Source organism: Chrysochloris asiatica, unplaced genomic scaffold (assembly GCF_000296735.1).
Source record: "Chrysochloris asiatica unplaced genomic scaffold, ChrAsi1.0 scaffold00053, whole genome shotgun sequence".
Taxonomy (NCBI): Eukaryota; Metazoa; Chordata; class Mammalia; order Afrosoricida; family Chrysochloridae; genus Chrysochloris; species Chrysochloris asiatica.
This window is the reverse complement of record NW_006408571.1, coordinates 14,402,699-14,418,558: the sequence shown is the minus strand read 5'-3', so window position 1 is coordinate 14,418,558 and position 15,860 is coordinate 14,402,699. Positions and strand designations below refer to the sequence as shown.

The window sequence follows — 15,860 nt, the reverse complement described above, 5'->3', positions numbered from 1 at the left end:
AATTTACGGTGTTCCTGTTAAGTGGTAGGCACTTTTCTAGTTACCAGGAACATAGCAATGATCAAAACAGATAAAAATCCCTGGCCTCACATGTGTCATTATAATGAGGGAGCGTAAATAAATAAAAAAGATATACAATATGCTTTTACTGCTCTAGTGAATAACAAATTAGGTAAAGACAGAGTGAAGCAGGAGGTAGGGTGGGACATATGCTACTTTGGGGAAGGTGGTCATAATGATGTGATGACATTTGAACAGAGACTCTTTAAGGGAGGGAGGAATGAGCCAAACAGATACCTGGGGGAGAATGTGTCAGAGAGAAGCAGAAGCAAGTGCAAAGGCCCTGAGGCCAGGGTGTGCTTCATTTGTTTGAGGAACAGTCAGGAAGCCAGTGTGGCTGAAACAGAATAAGTGAAAGGAAGCAAGAGGAGGTGAAGTCAGAAACACGGGGTGGAGGAGGCTCAGATCCAGTAAGAAATTGTAAGCCATGATAGATAGAAAGCTTTTGAGTGAGATGAGGTAGCAGTGGGTGGCAGCCCAGAGCCTCAAACAGGAACTTTAACACTGTGCTCTGGACTCGTTGCTCACTCTCCACCCCAGTAAATCTGCCCCCTCCTCTGTGTAGCTATGGCCATCAACTTTCCCCTGGATAGAGGCCCTCATCTGGCCCTTGGGCCTCTGTCTCATCCACCTTCAATGGGGTCTCCAAATTATGGCTAGATCAAGCCCTGGGCCCCCAACTCAACCCATCTGTGCTTGGAATGAATTTTGAATAATTCCGGTATGAGCAGATACGAGGCCAACTATTTGAAACAGGAGCTGGGATGTGAGGATTGGGATTGCTGGAAGATGGACGGTCATTTTGTGGGTCAGGTAGGCAGCATGGTGCCCAGAAGCCACACCTTCACCCCCAATCAACTCCTAGCAGCCAGCCCTGTGTCTGGGCTCAACAGTACCACCCTCAGGCTCCTGCTTTCTTTATTGCTACTCCCCAGCTCCCCGCAGCAAGAAAATCCATTCGTGTTGCAGACTGGGCCAGCTCCAAACAGATGCAAAGCTTGTGTCGTTGCACACTGTCATTGCCCTGATCTTCTCCAGAGACCCACATACCACACTCACCTTGTGGCCCAATGTCAGCTCCTCTAGGCAGCTAGATGGGCCAAGACCCTTTCCCCAGGATTTCCTAAAGCACAGTGTCTTGGCTCAGGGTTGGAGAATTAAATTAAATGCCATGAAGGAACCATAATATCAGGTTGGGCCCTACTGACAATGGAAAGCAAAGTTCTCCCTGTAGACAGGAGCTCATTGGTTCAGCATAAAATAAGGATGCCTTAAGAGAGGGCATAGCACCCTGGGCAGAGGACCTCTGATCCAGGTTTGAGTGCCTACTGGGCTGCTGAGTGCCTCAGTGACTTTGAACAGCTATTGATTGCATCTGGGCATCAGTATCCAAGCTGCAGAAGAAGCTGTAGATGATCTTGGCATGCATCCTAAGCTCTAAAATTCTCTGAATTGAGTTTTGAGGGTATTTCTTTCATATAGTTGTTTTTTAGTGCTGGGAGTTGGGTGTGACTCATATATAGGGTTTCTGAAGAGCGGCTGGTGGATTTGAGCTGCCAACCTGTGGTTAGCAGTCTAGTACTTATCCTACAGTGCCACAGCAGGACTCTTTCATCCATGCAGTCAGAGACAAAGCAACTTGACCAATTCTGTGGTACCTGGGTTCTTAACCTCATCTTGTCTACTCTGCAGTGTGGTCTTGGGTAAGCCATTTCTGCCTGACAGAGTCCATTCTCACCTGTAAAATGGGAATGAAAATCGGTTGCCTATGTGGTTCAAACTTACTAGCCACTCCTCAGAATCCCTATACAACATTCTCTATGAGTCAGAACCAACTCAACGGCACTAACGCCAACAACCTCCTGAGGTTATCAGAATCAGATGAACTGTGGAAGGTGAAAGGTCAGTGGGAATATATCTGTGTGATGTTGTTGTTGTTGTTGTTATTATTATTATCATTTCAACTGTCTTACCCTGTTGTTTTTATTATGATGATTGTCAGATGTGCCTTACCCTGTCTAGATACACATACTTGCTAGGATAATACAAGAAGTGTCTTTTCTAGGTCAGAGCCCAAACAAGTCAATTTCACTATGTAAAAGGAGAAATGATGATGGTTCTTCTATGCAGAATGAAGAACACTTCTTGTGACTTGTGCTTACCTATTCCGCACCATCACAAATCCGCCAATGATGTTAGTGTGCTTGGTGGAAAAACACACAGCGATATCCACAAAAACCTCTCAAGTTCTTTTCAACGGGGACAGGAGATGACACCCGTTGGCAGACAGAGGCTGATCTCTGTGTATCCAAGAGGAGTCGAGCCAGTTCGAGTATATCTAACAGGTCAAGCTCTGAAATGAAGAAGCAATAAGCCAGTGAAATGGTACTATCACCGAAACATGATTGATCAATTGAATTCTATCACAGACAGTGGACAGTGAGATTAACTCAGGCCTGATAGGTTCAATGAGTTAAAGCATGATGTTCATTTCAGCTTCATTTCACCAGTCTTTGCTTGTGAAATTGGTCAATCAATAGAGGTTGAAGATCATATATATATATATATATATCGGGGACCATCATATGGGGAATATAATCTCAGTAGTTGGCTCCTGGCTGGGGCTGCCTGCTGCTGGTAATGGAGACAGAACAGAGACTTCATCAGCCTCATCGAAATGGCCTGATATCGTCTCCAAATGAAAAGTATTTTTGGATCTCTGATGATTTATCTTTTTTTCCTCCCTCTCACTTTGATCTATGACAAAACCCATACCCATCTGGGAGAAATATAGTGATTTCTCCTGAAAACATTTGTGCAATGATCAGATAGATACACTTCAAAATATGAACCTTCTTTTTAGTTATATTGTCCTTGGGAAAAAAAAATAAAGACAGTAATTCAAAAACCCAAATGGGGGCAATGCAAAGATATCAGAGTAAATGTGATTTTTAAACCCTTTTATTTATTTATTACTGTGAGGTGGGGGATGGGGGCAGACTGCTATGTGCTTGGAAGCTAAGGAAAGGAATGCAGGCATGGGAAGCCCTTGTAGGTATAATTAAAACACAGCCTTTAGCATTCTTTGATCTCATTTAAAAGCACAATTCGCAGAAACAAATCACCCTTTTGCTCCTAGTAATATTTCATTTGCTTTGGAATATTTTTACTATAGTGGTTAGCATGCTTCCTAATTAGTGTGCATATCTCTATGTAAGGTAGAATAATTAGTCATCACTGTACAAGGTACTAGACTTGGACAGTATGGATTAGAGAGGACAGACTTGGCCTGTGGCAATGAACAAAGTATTACTTCTTACCTGCCTGTTCTTTGAGGTCGTCTTGATTCATTGAAACACAAAGAAATTCTGTCTCTTCATACCAATACCATGAGAGCTTCAATAATGTGTTTACACAGTTTGTACAGCATAGTATATGTTAGGCTCTGGAAAATGGTACTGAGCATTAGCTAGACACAGATGGAAGAGCCTTGCTACACTTTGCCCCTCATCCCTATTTCTTCCTGCTAGTCATTCTCACGCCAGTCCCCATGCACCACACTTTCTCATGCATTCAGACCTTTGGAGATGCTTTTCCTTCTAGTTGGAATACAGTTCCTCTTCCCTATCCCTTTCTTTGGCTAACTCCTTCCCAGCTCATTGCTGTCTAGATTTTCCAACTCATGGAGACTCCATGTGTTACTGAGTAGAACTGGAGCAACAGGGTTCTTTGGGTTGTAATCTTTACAGCAGCAGTTCATCAGGCCTTTCTTCCATAGCACTGCTGGGTAGGTCCAAGCCAACCTTTAGGTTAATGTTGTTGTTAAATGCCGTCGAGGTTTCCGAGGAGCGGCTGGTGAGCTTGAGTCGCCAACCTTGCAGTTCAAACTGACCTTATGATCCAGCGCATTAACCCACGGTGCAATGTTGTTGTTGTTAAGTGTTGTAGAGGTTTCTGAGGAGCGGCTGGTGAGCTTGAGTCACTGACCTTGCAGTTCAAACTGACCTTACAGTCCAGCACATTAACCCACAGTGCAATGTTGTTGTTGTTAAGTGCTGTTGAATTGGTTCTGACTCATAACGACCCTATGTAGGGTTTCGGAGGAGCGACTGGTATGTTTGAACCACCAACCCTGTGGTTCAAAGTGACCTTGCAATCCAGTGCATTATCCTGCAGCACTACACCAGGACTCCCTTTAAGACCCAGGCTTCAATGCTTCTAGGTGAATTTTCCAGTTCATATCCTCCCCACCACTGCCAGTGTGGTCGAGATCAAGTGGAGTGATTTAGTGTAGGGTCAGGAGCAAATTCTGGAGCCAGGTTACTTGGGTTTAGGGCTCAGCGCCTCCACTTCTTAGCCCTGTGAACTTGGGCAAGTTATTTAACCTCCTTGAACCTCAGTTTCTTCATCTGTAAAATGGGTGGTTGTTGTTAAGTGCTGTGGAGTTGGTTTAGACTCATAGTGACCGTGTATAGGGTTTCTGAGGAGCAGCTGGTGGGTTTGAACCTCTGACCTTGTGGTTTGCAGTCCAGTGCTTATCCCACAGCACCACACCAGGAGCTCTGTAAAATGGGAGGGGACAATAACAAACTTGACATCATAGGGTTGTGTGAGGACTAACTAGGAGAGGTGCTTAGAACAGTGCCTGGCACAGAGTCAGCTCTGTGTAAGTTTGGTGATGTCCACTGAGCCCTCCGCATTTATTTGACAGCATTGCCACGTTTCACTTGTCCTCATCCTCCACTCAAGCACAGAGGCTAGGACTTAATTCCTTTCTAGCTCTGGTGCCAGGTGCAGGGCCAGACACCCAACAGCGAGTGTTGAGCGCACTTTGTCCAGCGAATGCATGGATCAGTGAGGCTTGGAGCAAGAATTGATATCCTTATGTCATCCTAGTCCCAGCTTGACCTTGGATCTACTACTCTTGCTTCTTGGACACACCTTTGCCATCTCTGAGTGTGGCACCAGTAGGTCCCTCTGGTCTTCCCCTCGCTGGCAGCCTATGACTCATTGGTAACACATGGCATAATCAGATTCATTCTGGTCTAACCTGGTTGGCAATTTTATAATTTCGCATTTTCCCTTTCTGAGAAGAAAGATTGAGTGAAACTAATAGCTGAATAATGGCAGCTCCAATGAAATTTTCCTCCATGCCATTTTGATTTTTATCAATCTGCAGTCCTAGTTTAGAATGGGATTTGAAAAATCATCCAGAACATTGATTTTGGTTCTGGGCTGCCATGCGACATTTCCAGTCTTGCCACCTCCATCCTCGACTTGGCCCTGGCTCCTAATTGATGCTCTGAAAGTGTTTGCCAACTGAACGCTGGTGCTGGTGCGTGGAGTCCCATCCAATGGTGCCTCTTGTCCCTATTCGCCCAGGCCCAACTCAGATGGCCATCCCTCCAGGACCCCCTCCCTTTTGTTAGTCATCTCTGGGTCCCCTAAGCACCCCCAAATGCCACCAAGATGCATCAAATAGAAGTTCCATGAATGATTTTCAGTTGAAGAATGAGTGGCATTTTTGTTGTTGAAATGAGTAATACATAACTTGCTAAGTGTTTCTTTTGGTGTGCCCCCCAAAAGCTTAGAACTCAATGGAGTTTTGGTAGTTTATCAGCCTCTCGAGTTACAAATTTTATGAATTGCTTCAAATCTTTCTTAGAAGTAGGTGGAACATAAGCCTTCAGTTGTTTCACTTCATTCCTCCTTTGGGGTCTCTGATACAATGAAGGCTACTCCCAGATGATCTTTTCCCGAGCTCTCTGATGATGCCAGAGGCTGTCCCTTTGTTGAGTTCCCTGCAACCATTCAGTTCTGCATCCCCTCAAGTCTTCCCAACCCACTCATTCAGTCCAACGTCCATGACCATCTCCTATGTTTGAGATAAGCCAGACTCAGGCTCTGCACTCAGAGAGCTCACACTCTTAGCAGATATCATTATTATTCCATTTAACAGATGAGAATATTGAAGATTATGGAGAGTTTGCTAATTATCATAGGCTTGTAAGAGACAGAATGGAGATTTGAACCTGGATCTATCCAAGTTAAGCATGGCCAGACACCACTGGTGTGTGGCACCACCATCATCACAGTGCTCTAAGTGTGGTAAGAAGTGTGCAAGTACCCTGCCATGCATGTGCTGTGTGACCTTGAGCAAGTTACTTCATCTCTCTGTTCCCGTTTCCTCAGCTATAACATGGGGCATTCCAAGAGTATTAATGACTTAGAGGAAATGCTTGTGAGGAGTAAGGTCCAGGCCACAGTGGTAGCTGGTGCAGCTTGTTGAGGGCACACAGAAGGAAGGATAGTGAATTCCGCCTTTGGACTTAGAGGCAGCTTCAGAGAGGAGATGGCCTTTCAGCTGAGTCTTGATGAGCAGGGACTGAAGAGTGTGCCAGTGGAGGGGACAGAACGGATGGCGGCCTTGGGAGTGGTAGTGAAGGACTCTGAGGAATGACAAGCAGAAGTGCTGAGGTAGATCAGGGTGGGCCGAAAGTTTTTGGCTTTGTCCAAGGGGAGCCTTGGAAGGGTTTTCATAAAGCAAATGATGACTGCAGCTAACATGCTTTCAACAATGACTTTGTACCAGGTGCTGCGCTAAAGTGGTCACAGGGATTATCTCATTTAATTCTCACAATAGCCCCGTGGGTTGACTTGCACCATCGATGCTCTCAGTGTGCACAGGAGGAAACGTGGGACTTTAGTCTTAATAGCTGATGTGAATGAAGAGTAAAGGGAAGTGGAAAGAACCCTAGATCTACAGATGAGAGACTTAGGTACAAATTCTGACTTCACCATAGATGAGCTGAGTGATCTTGGATACATTGCTCATGCTCTCTGAGCCTCGATTTCTTCATCTATGAAACAGAAAGAGAACACAGACCTTGCACAGATGTTCTGAGGCTCAAACAAGTTAAAGGATGTGGACATAACGTGGGACAGTGACCAGCTGCCAAATATGAAGTGTCAATCACTCCTCCCACAGCCCCCTCTATTCAACTGAGTTCGATTATCCATTGCAATGGCCACGCAGAACTTAGACAACATAGTCACGGTTAGGGGGTTTATTAGGGAAGTTAACAGGTTATAATACAGGATTTGAAAATGCTCAGGGCACAGTTGTTCCAGTCAGCTGCTGGTAAATGCCCACAGAACACATATTCCACCATAAGTCTCAGCTTAAAGGCACTGGGCTGTAGCTCTGTGGGACAGCAACCCTAGCTCCTCCACTCAAGTGCCTAAAGGCACTTCACTCTACAAGCAAGCTTCCTGCCCAAAGTCACTCAGCTTTACTTGCTCCGTGGCCTGGGAAGCCCACTGCTCTACTTTGTGCTCTGGTTTTTGGTTCTGCTGCTGCTGCTTCTCTGCCATTTCTCTGGTATCGCAGCTTTCTGTCCCTGGGTGGAAGGTTCACTATGCAGGGATCTCAGCTACCACAGGACACGCTGCCCTCCTGGATTTTCTTTGATGGTAGTGAGATGGTAGTGCTTCTGAGATGGTTCATTTTATACTCATGCTAGAGTTTCAAGCTTTTACAATTACAGTGAACTCGGCTAACATCCATAGCTGAATTAGTTTCTTCTCCAACCTTCTTTTGCCTAGACCCAGTAGAGCAGAAATGCTGTTTGGTGGAAGTTACAGACTCTGACTTGAAGAGACATTAGATAACTCACTATACCACACTGGAATTGAGCAGCACTTGATCCAGGGTGAGGCCAGGGTGGCCTGGAGGACCTTGTGTCTCCTTCATCTCTGTAGCACCTCTTCTTTCTTTGATAGGGACAAATGATGATACGCTCTAGATCTTAGGCGGAACATTTGGCTGATAGAGATAGCCCTAGGGATAATCCCCTGCCACCCACCTTTATAATCTATACTCTCCTATGGAGAACTTCTGGAATCTTACTGCCCTCAGCAAGTGTCTCTTGCAGTTGGGACAATATTTTCAAGTTGCAAATTTGTGTGGTCTAAATTTCTGCCTTTGACACTGCTTTTAGAATTAGTCCCTCCAACTATCTGAGGAGACCAACCTCAACTTCCCTGGGTTCACTTGACCCCAGCTGGAAATGTCCCACATCATACCAGTTCAATCTTCCAAACCACCTTAGCTGTGGACTCTGCAAGGATCTGGCTCTATTGCCGGGTCCTCACTGGGAGAGGCAACTCTGGGGATATGGTGGGTGCCAGAGTCCTGGTGTTGGAAGTAGCAAACTGGCAGGGATGTCAGTTACCATGGAACCTAGAAGAGCAGATCTGGAGAGGACTCAGATTGGGAGGGGGTGGTGTCATAGTCCATAAAAGCAGTAATAGGATCTGGGAGTTGTTTCCATACTTTTTACCCTAGTGAAGAAAAAGGACCCTTTCTTCCCGTGTGTGACGTTCTCCTTCTGTTACGCTTGTCTCACGTGCTTATTTCCAAGCCAAGCACTGGTGATAAGAATGGGATCCCTGGGGCTGGGTTGGGGAATCTGAATTGAGGGGATCCCCTTTAAACTGAATAAAAAAAGAAGATGGGAAAATAAGTTAATACTTATTCAATACTATTTCATTGACCAACTCGAGGATGGGTATTTTGGAAGAGGAAAGGGTTAGAGACAACCGATCCCACCTCCATAGTTGATTGACAGGGCTTCTGAGGCCCTAAGAGGTTGCCTGGCCTCACACAGCAAGTAAGAGCAGAGCTGGGGCTAGAACCCAGGCCTTCTGGCTCCCAACCCTTTCCCCACAGGGCCCTGCCGTGCTGAGCAGTGAGTGTGAGGATGAGGGAGGCTCTATAGAGACTCAGGATTCTGAGAAAGACCAGAGGCTCATCCAGAAGCTTTGGCCTCCTGTCCTGGGGCTCTTCAGCCTCCGGCTAGGGGTTATATCCCAAAGGCCACAATGCTAGAAGGGATTGTGGAGATTCCAGCTTGTTTTATGTTTTGTTCTCCCAGGGAGCATCTGCAGACATAAGTGCATGATGATTTCTAAAGAAACAAACCAGAACCCGCCAAGAAAAATGCAAACCCTCTGGATCTGCTGTGCTCTGAAGAAAACGCAATGGGTTTATGATCTTTTAAGACACACAAGAGGCGGCTTCTCTTGACAGATGGGGATCTGAGGCTATTTTGCTTCCTCCCTCTTTGCGTGACCAGACCCGATTGTGTAAAGCTTTTAGCTTCAAAGCCGGGTTGTGAATAACATTGGTTTAACCTGAAATTTAAAGCCAGCATTTCTTTGCTCCCCGAGACGGGACTTCCTGCCCCTTGCTCCCCTGAAGCTAGCTTCCAGAATGTTAATTCTGCGAGCCATGGTTGACTAACCCCAGCACTGGGTCTATTACATATTATTTGATTTGGAGTAGAAAAAAAGATTTAAAGATACCATGCCCCTGGTATACCTTTGTACTTTTGCCAATGTCTCACCATATATTTAAGCATACCATCCACATTGTGAGTTCAAATTTTTCTCCCTGGAATAAAATGGGTCCGAGCATTTCTGCAGCCTGCCTTCTAGACTACATTCCCCAGTTAAAGCAAGCAGCATCTTCCCCGCGCTGGTGAGAAATGCTGCAGGCGTTATATCGAGTGAAGCCTGGAGGATCAGACCTGCCCTCATGCAGGGGGTGATTTGGTTGTCTTCGTTTTGGGGGCTGTCTCCGAGCATATAATCCATTTGTTTGGCTCAGATTCACTGTGCACCTGTACCTACTGTGTGTGACACCAGTGACGGCAGGTTGGTCATCTTCCTGCCTGCTCAGAGTACTTACCTTGGTTGAAATTTGGTTTGATTTTTTTGGAAAAGATTCTTGTTTGTGTCTTCAGTTGGACATAACTCCATGAGCACTCCAACTGACTTGACTTTGTCATGTCCTTGTCTCTCTAACATTAGCACAGCGCCTGATCACTTAGGTTGGTTGAGGGAAGAAGGAATGAATGAGATGAGATGAGGTGGTGGGAGCATGGCATTTGCAGACCAGACATGCATCTTGAATATGTTTGTCACAGGTAATACAGATTGTTCTCTGTAGGGGTGACAGAGTTGACTGGACCACAGGGATGGTGTAGTGTGGGAGTGAAGGCCTCAGGGGAACTAGACTCCTAATATAATATGTGAGAAGTACTCAGAGTTCTCAAAATGGGAGAGAAGTGGTGAGAGGCATGAAGGAAGGTACTCTAGAAGAAGAGGCATGTGTACCCACAGGCAATGTCTGCCCTGGAAATGAGTGCCCGCGTGTCAATGAAGAACGGTTTATGTTGCATGTGGGCACATTGGATTACCTGTGGTCCACAGTCTGACTCCCATGCAGCACCTTCAAACTCTCAAAAAGGTAAAATTCTGCCTTTTCAGACACTAACAACCCTTGTTGTGTGTTGTTGAGTGACTCCAACCCATGGTCATCTGTAGACAATTGAATGTTTCTTGGTCCTGCACTACCCTTACCATCACCAGCATCTTTGAGTTCATTGACTGTGTGCTATCGCATCTCACTGAGGGTCTCCTATGTCCTCGTTGGCCTTCTGCTTCACCAAACATGAGGTCCTCTTCTAGCAGTCAATCTTTCCGATGATAGTCCAAGTCTGGGACGATATTCTGCAACCCATCTGGTTTTCATATGTTAATTTTTGGAAGTAGATAGCTAGGCCTTTTTTCCCCTAGTCTATCTGGAGGGCCCAGTCCCCGATGAAGGACATCATCCTGGCTAAAGTAGAGTGCTAGTGGACAAGAGAAAGATCCTCAACCAGAGAGCTGACATAGTGGTTACAACCATGGGCTCAAACATAGGAACAGTTGTGAAGATGGTGGAGGACCAGTGGTGTTTCATTGTGTTGTACCTAGGGTTGCTATGAGTTGGAACCAACTTGATAGCACTTAACATATTTAGTCTGGAAGCTCTGCTGAAACCTGTCCACCATGGGTGACCCTGCTGGTATTTGAACTACTGCCAGTGGCATACCTTATAACATCATAACAGCATTGTAGTATGACAGATGGGGGTCGCTTGGCCCTCTACCTGACTTAAACCCTTCCAGTAGGGCTCAGATCCATTCCTCCACTACTGCCTGCCCTGACTCCCGCCTGTCTCTCCAAATGTCTCAGGGGTCTCTCTGCACTCACTCCCTCTGTTCCTTTCATTTCACTCTTGTCTCAGGGCCTTTGTAAGGGCAGGTCCCTCTGCTGACATGCCCTCTCTAGCCCCCACCCTCTTTCCCTACTGCTTCCTCATCCTTTACTCTTAGTTTAGGGATGACTTCCTTTTGGAAGACTTCCCTGACCCTCGTGCCCCCATAATACATAGTCATGTGTGTGTATTTCTAGGTAAGTTTTTTCTACTTAGCATTCATCACAGTTTGTAATCATTGATTTATTTGAGCAATGTAGGTTCTCCTCTCTAGACTGAAAGGAGGGGACTATCCGTGTTGGTCATCCTCATGTTCCTTGTTGTTGTTTTTGTTTTTTAAAAAATATTACCTGGTATAGCACAAACACTCAATATTTGTTTAATGAATAAGTAAATGATTATATACATAGGGGGCACATCAATATCCCAAACCTTCTTAAAATAATGGTACAAAGTGACAGGGAGGCCTTCACCTCCCTCCCCAATAAAGAGGCCTGTGGAGGTGCTGGCTGGGCGGAGCAGCCACAGTGAATTCAAGAGGGAATGACCAGAGGGACAACTCTTCCCAGCTCCCAGGTCTCACCACCAAGGCAGCCTGGATTTTCTTTTCTTTTTGAAAATTAATACAAGATATATATACCATGAAGTTTCCCTGTTTTCACCCCCATCCATCCCTGCGTATGTTTTTTTGATAGAACCTCCTCCCTCATACATATGTACAAATGCACATAAAGGCTTATTGCCTTCCCTTTTAATACACAAGGTTGTATATTATACACATGGTGCTGCGTCTTGTGATTTTATTTTCATATAATAAGTGTATCTTGAAGATCTTTCCATATCAATTCATAAGATGTCCTCATTGGTTTTTACTGCTGCCTGATATTCTGGTAGTGTAGTGGCTACGAATCGGGCTGCGAACCTCAAGGTCAGCAGTTTGAAACTACCAGCTGTTCCGTGTGAGAAAGATGAGGCTTTCTGCTCCTGTAAAGATTTACAGCTTCAGAAACCCTGTACAGGGTCGCTATGAGTCGGAACTGACTCCATGGCACATAACAACAACAACAACAACAACAACAACAATATTCCACCAGAGTCCGGGTGTGGTGCTGTAAGCTAAGCAAGGTCAATGGTTCAAACTCACCAGCTGCATCTCGGAAACCTTACACAGGGTTACTATAAGTTGGAACTGACTCGAAGGCAGTGGTTTTGGTGTTTAATACCCCACGAGGGCCCTGGTGGCATAGTGGGTTAGCATTGGGCTAATAAAAAGGTTGGTGATTTGAACCCATCGTCCACTCTGTGGGAAAAAGATGAGGCAGTTTACTCCCTACCATAAAGATTTATAGCCTCGGAAACCCTGTGGAGCATGTCTACTCTGTCGTCTAAGGATGCTATGAGTTGGAATCAACTTGATAGCAGTGGGTAATAGTGTGGAATATTAATAAATATATTTTATTAAGTGAATTTATTGTTAAGTGCTGTCAAGTCCATTTCGACTCATAGCAAGGAGCAGCTGGTGAGCTTGAACCCAACCGCTGACCCTTGGGTTCAAACCAACCTTGCAGTCCAGCACATTAACCCACAGCACCACACCAAGACTCCACAATTTTAAGTTCACATGTTGTTGTTGTTAAGTGCCATCAAGTTGGTTCCATCTCATAGCAACCCTGTATAGGGTTTCCAAGGATCAGCTGGTGGGTTTGAACTGCTGACCTTATGGTTAACAGGCCAGTGCTTATCTTATACCATACTTTATTTAACCTGTCCCCTATAAATATTTACTACGTGGATTGCTGTTGTTGACTTAGTGAAGCTCCGCTCACCCTTCCTCTCTCATGCTCATCAAAGGTATTCAGGAATCTCCAGTCCCGAATGGCCACTCACTTCCGGGCAGAGATTTCCTTCGGAAGCAGATGCGGGGAGACCTGTTCACGCAGCAGCAGCTGGAGGTGCTGGATCGTGTGTTTGAGAGGCAGCATTACTCGGATATCTTCACCACCACGGAGCCCATCAAGCCTGAGCAGGTATGCCCTGTCAATCCCTGCCTGCCACACCTACTATCGAAATGCAGGCCTGGGTCTCTCTCTTAAAGGCAGAGCAATCTGGCAGGGTGTGGGAGAGAGTTCAGCAGGTTCTTCTTAGAGGTGGGGTTTGTGTCGTTTTTTGGCCAAACTTGGCAAGTCACAGCATCCTACAAGCTAAGGAGGATTTGTTTGGGACTCAAGTGACCTTTTGCCTCAGTGTCTTTGTCTCTCTGGTCAGCCAGAGTGTGCATGACTTGTCTGGCTGCTCTGCCATTGCTAAATAGTTTTCTTTCCCAGGAATTTTGTAATGTGATGATTGTTGTATAACGTCGGCTGGGTTACTGGGGTTAAAGTGGTCTTCGGTCATGGTCCAGTTAGTTGGCATGATGGTGAAAGTATGTAACCACCATGTAGTCTGGGGTCTTCCCAGCCAGAACAACATGACTGTGGTACTACCAGCCCTCTAGTCAGGCCTCTCTGGCATACTTTTCGAGGATGAACTTGAGTGTGGAAATGGAAATGTGTCTCATTGTGCAAACTCCCTCCTGGATTTTGTGTCAGTGAGGAAAGCAAGAAGATCAGTCTTTGTTGGCCAGCTGTACTGTTCTATGCTGGGTAAAGGAATAGTCACTGCTTGGGACTGTGGAGGGGTTGCTCAGAGAGTCTGTATCCAAGAAGGCCCCTAAAATGCCCGATTAAATTCAGAAGAGTGTTACCTGATGGTCAGCTCAGTGCCAGGCCCTGGACTGGTTACCTCCTGGGCCTGGAAGACTCAGACACGATTCCTACTTACCAGGATTTCACTCTGGTGAGTGAGTCAGAGAGGCTGTAAGCAATAACTTTCCCCAGCACTTTCCTAGCTTGTGTCTGGTGGTGAGGACTGGCCTCTTTGAGCTGTCTCTAAATGCTAATAGCTGAGTCTGAGAGGAAGTGGGGAGTGAACAATGTTTTGGCGGCTACCATGCTGTTAGAGTCTGACTGTCTCTGAGCAGTTCCTGTGAGGGCCAGGCCCCGAGAGGCTAGGAGGCTTTCCTAAGGCTACTTAGCAAGTTAGGTATTCGTTTAACATATATTTTTTGAATGTTTATGTGCAAAGCATAGGAGCTCTGGTAGCGTAGTGGTTACGAATCGGGCTGCGAACCTTAAGGTCAGCAGTTCGAAACTACCAGCTGCTCCGCGAGAGAAAGATGAGGCTTTCTGCTCCCATAAAGATTTATAGCCTCGGAAACCCTGTACAGGGTCGCTATGGGTCGGAACCGACTCGACAGCACTTAACAACAACAACATGTGCAAAGCACAGAGCCATCATGAACAAGACAGGCTTGGACCTGCCTTCAGGGAGCTTACAGATAAGCAGAAGAATCATGATTACCTCAAGGATTATAGATTATTAAGGTGCACTTGGTGTCTTAGTTTCTCTGAGAGCAGAGAGCAAGGGCTGAACCAGCCTCAGTGGGGAAATACATTTATGCTGAGTCCTGAGGGGTTGGCAGAAGGAACATAGGGGTGGGAAGAATGTGACCAGCAGAGGGAACTGCAGGTAAGCAGGCCCTGAGGAGAGAGGGAGTATGGTTGGGGTCCAGGGGAGGAGTGGGGGTGATGTTGGGGGGTTGGTCTACTCTTGTAGACTGTGGTGAGGATTTTGGTCTTTCTTCTAAAAGTGAGTGGAGCTTCCACCAGGTATCCTGTGACCATGTGTGTTGGAGAGAGCTGATTGCACACTCTGTGGATCCTGGGCTGGGCTTTAGGAAGAGGACTCTATCATAAATGGCCCTTCTCCACTGTGCTGAAGCCACATTTCATCTTGACACAGGAGAAGGAGAGGGACTCAGGACAACTTCCTTGAATGAGACCTCTCTTTCTCCCAGAATATGGGAGACAATTTATCTCTTCACTCTTGACAAGAGCATAAAACCAAGGAATATAGAAGCAAACTTTCAACTCTCTCATTTTTTTTTAGAGGCTCAGAGAGGGAACAGGGCTTGTCTGAGGTCACCCAGAAAATGATGGGTGAAGATCGAGGGCCCAGCTTCAGCCTGACCTCTGCCCAATGAAACCCCACAGAGCATTTCTATTAACCCTTTATTTACTTAATGCGGGTATTCAGTGTTGGGAGACCCCCTCTGCGTTTTCACACAATGCTCGTGGGAACTCAGAATCAGAACCATAGTTTATGCAGCGCAGAAGCCCAGAAAGATGATACCAGAGACAACACCAGAACCAATATCAGTACCAGTTCCTGTCAAATCAATACCGTCAAGGTAAGGCGACCTTGTTTGTGTCAGGGTAAAACTATACTCCACAAGGTTTTCAATGACTAACGTTTAAGAAGTAGATTGTCGGGATTTTTTTTCCCCAAGGCACCTCTGGGTGGAGCTGAACCTCTAACTTTTCGGTTAATAGCTGAGTGTGTTAACAGTTTGGACAGAGACTATAGAACACCATATTTGAAAGAAATCCAGAAGCTGTCGATCGCTCACTTGCTCAGAGGCTCATAAGCTCATTATCCAACATATTTTTTTGCATGTTGGCCATAAGCCTGGCATGGGGCCAGACTCTCAGGGCTGAATCAGACAGCAGCTCTGCCCACAGTCTCCCAGGAGCTGTAGGATGTGGATTCAGAACCTGAATGACAAGGGAGAAGGTTCTGAGGGTCCTGAGTGAAGTGT

The 15,860-nt window shown here is 45.9% G+C and overlaps 1 protein-coding gene across 6 annotated transcripts in view; it reads left to right on the top strand.

Moving 5' to 3' along the window:
- The window catches only part of PAX5 (paired box 5), a 227,387-nt gene that overhangs the window by 56,504 nt on the left and 155,023 nt on the right, over positions 1-15,860 (top strand). For all 6 annotated transcript variants that reach the window (XM_006863118.1, XM_006863120.1, XM_006863119.1 and 3 more), the window contains one exon: positions 13,016-13,191. In XM_006863118.1, the coding sequence (XP_006863180.1) occupies positions 13,016-13,191 (176 nt within the window). The remainder of the gene's footprint in view (positions 1-13,015; positions 13,192-15,860) is intronic.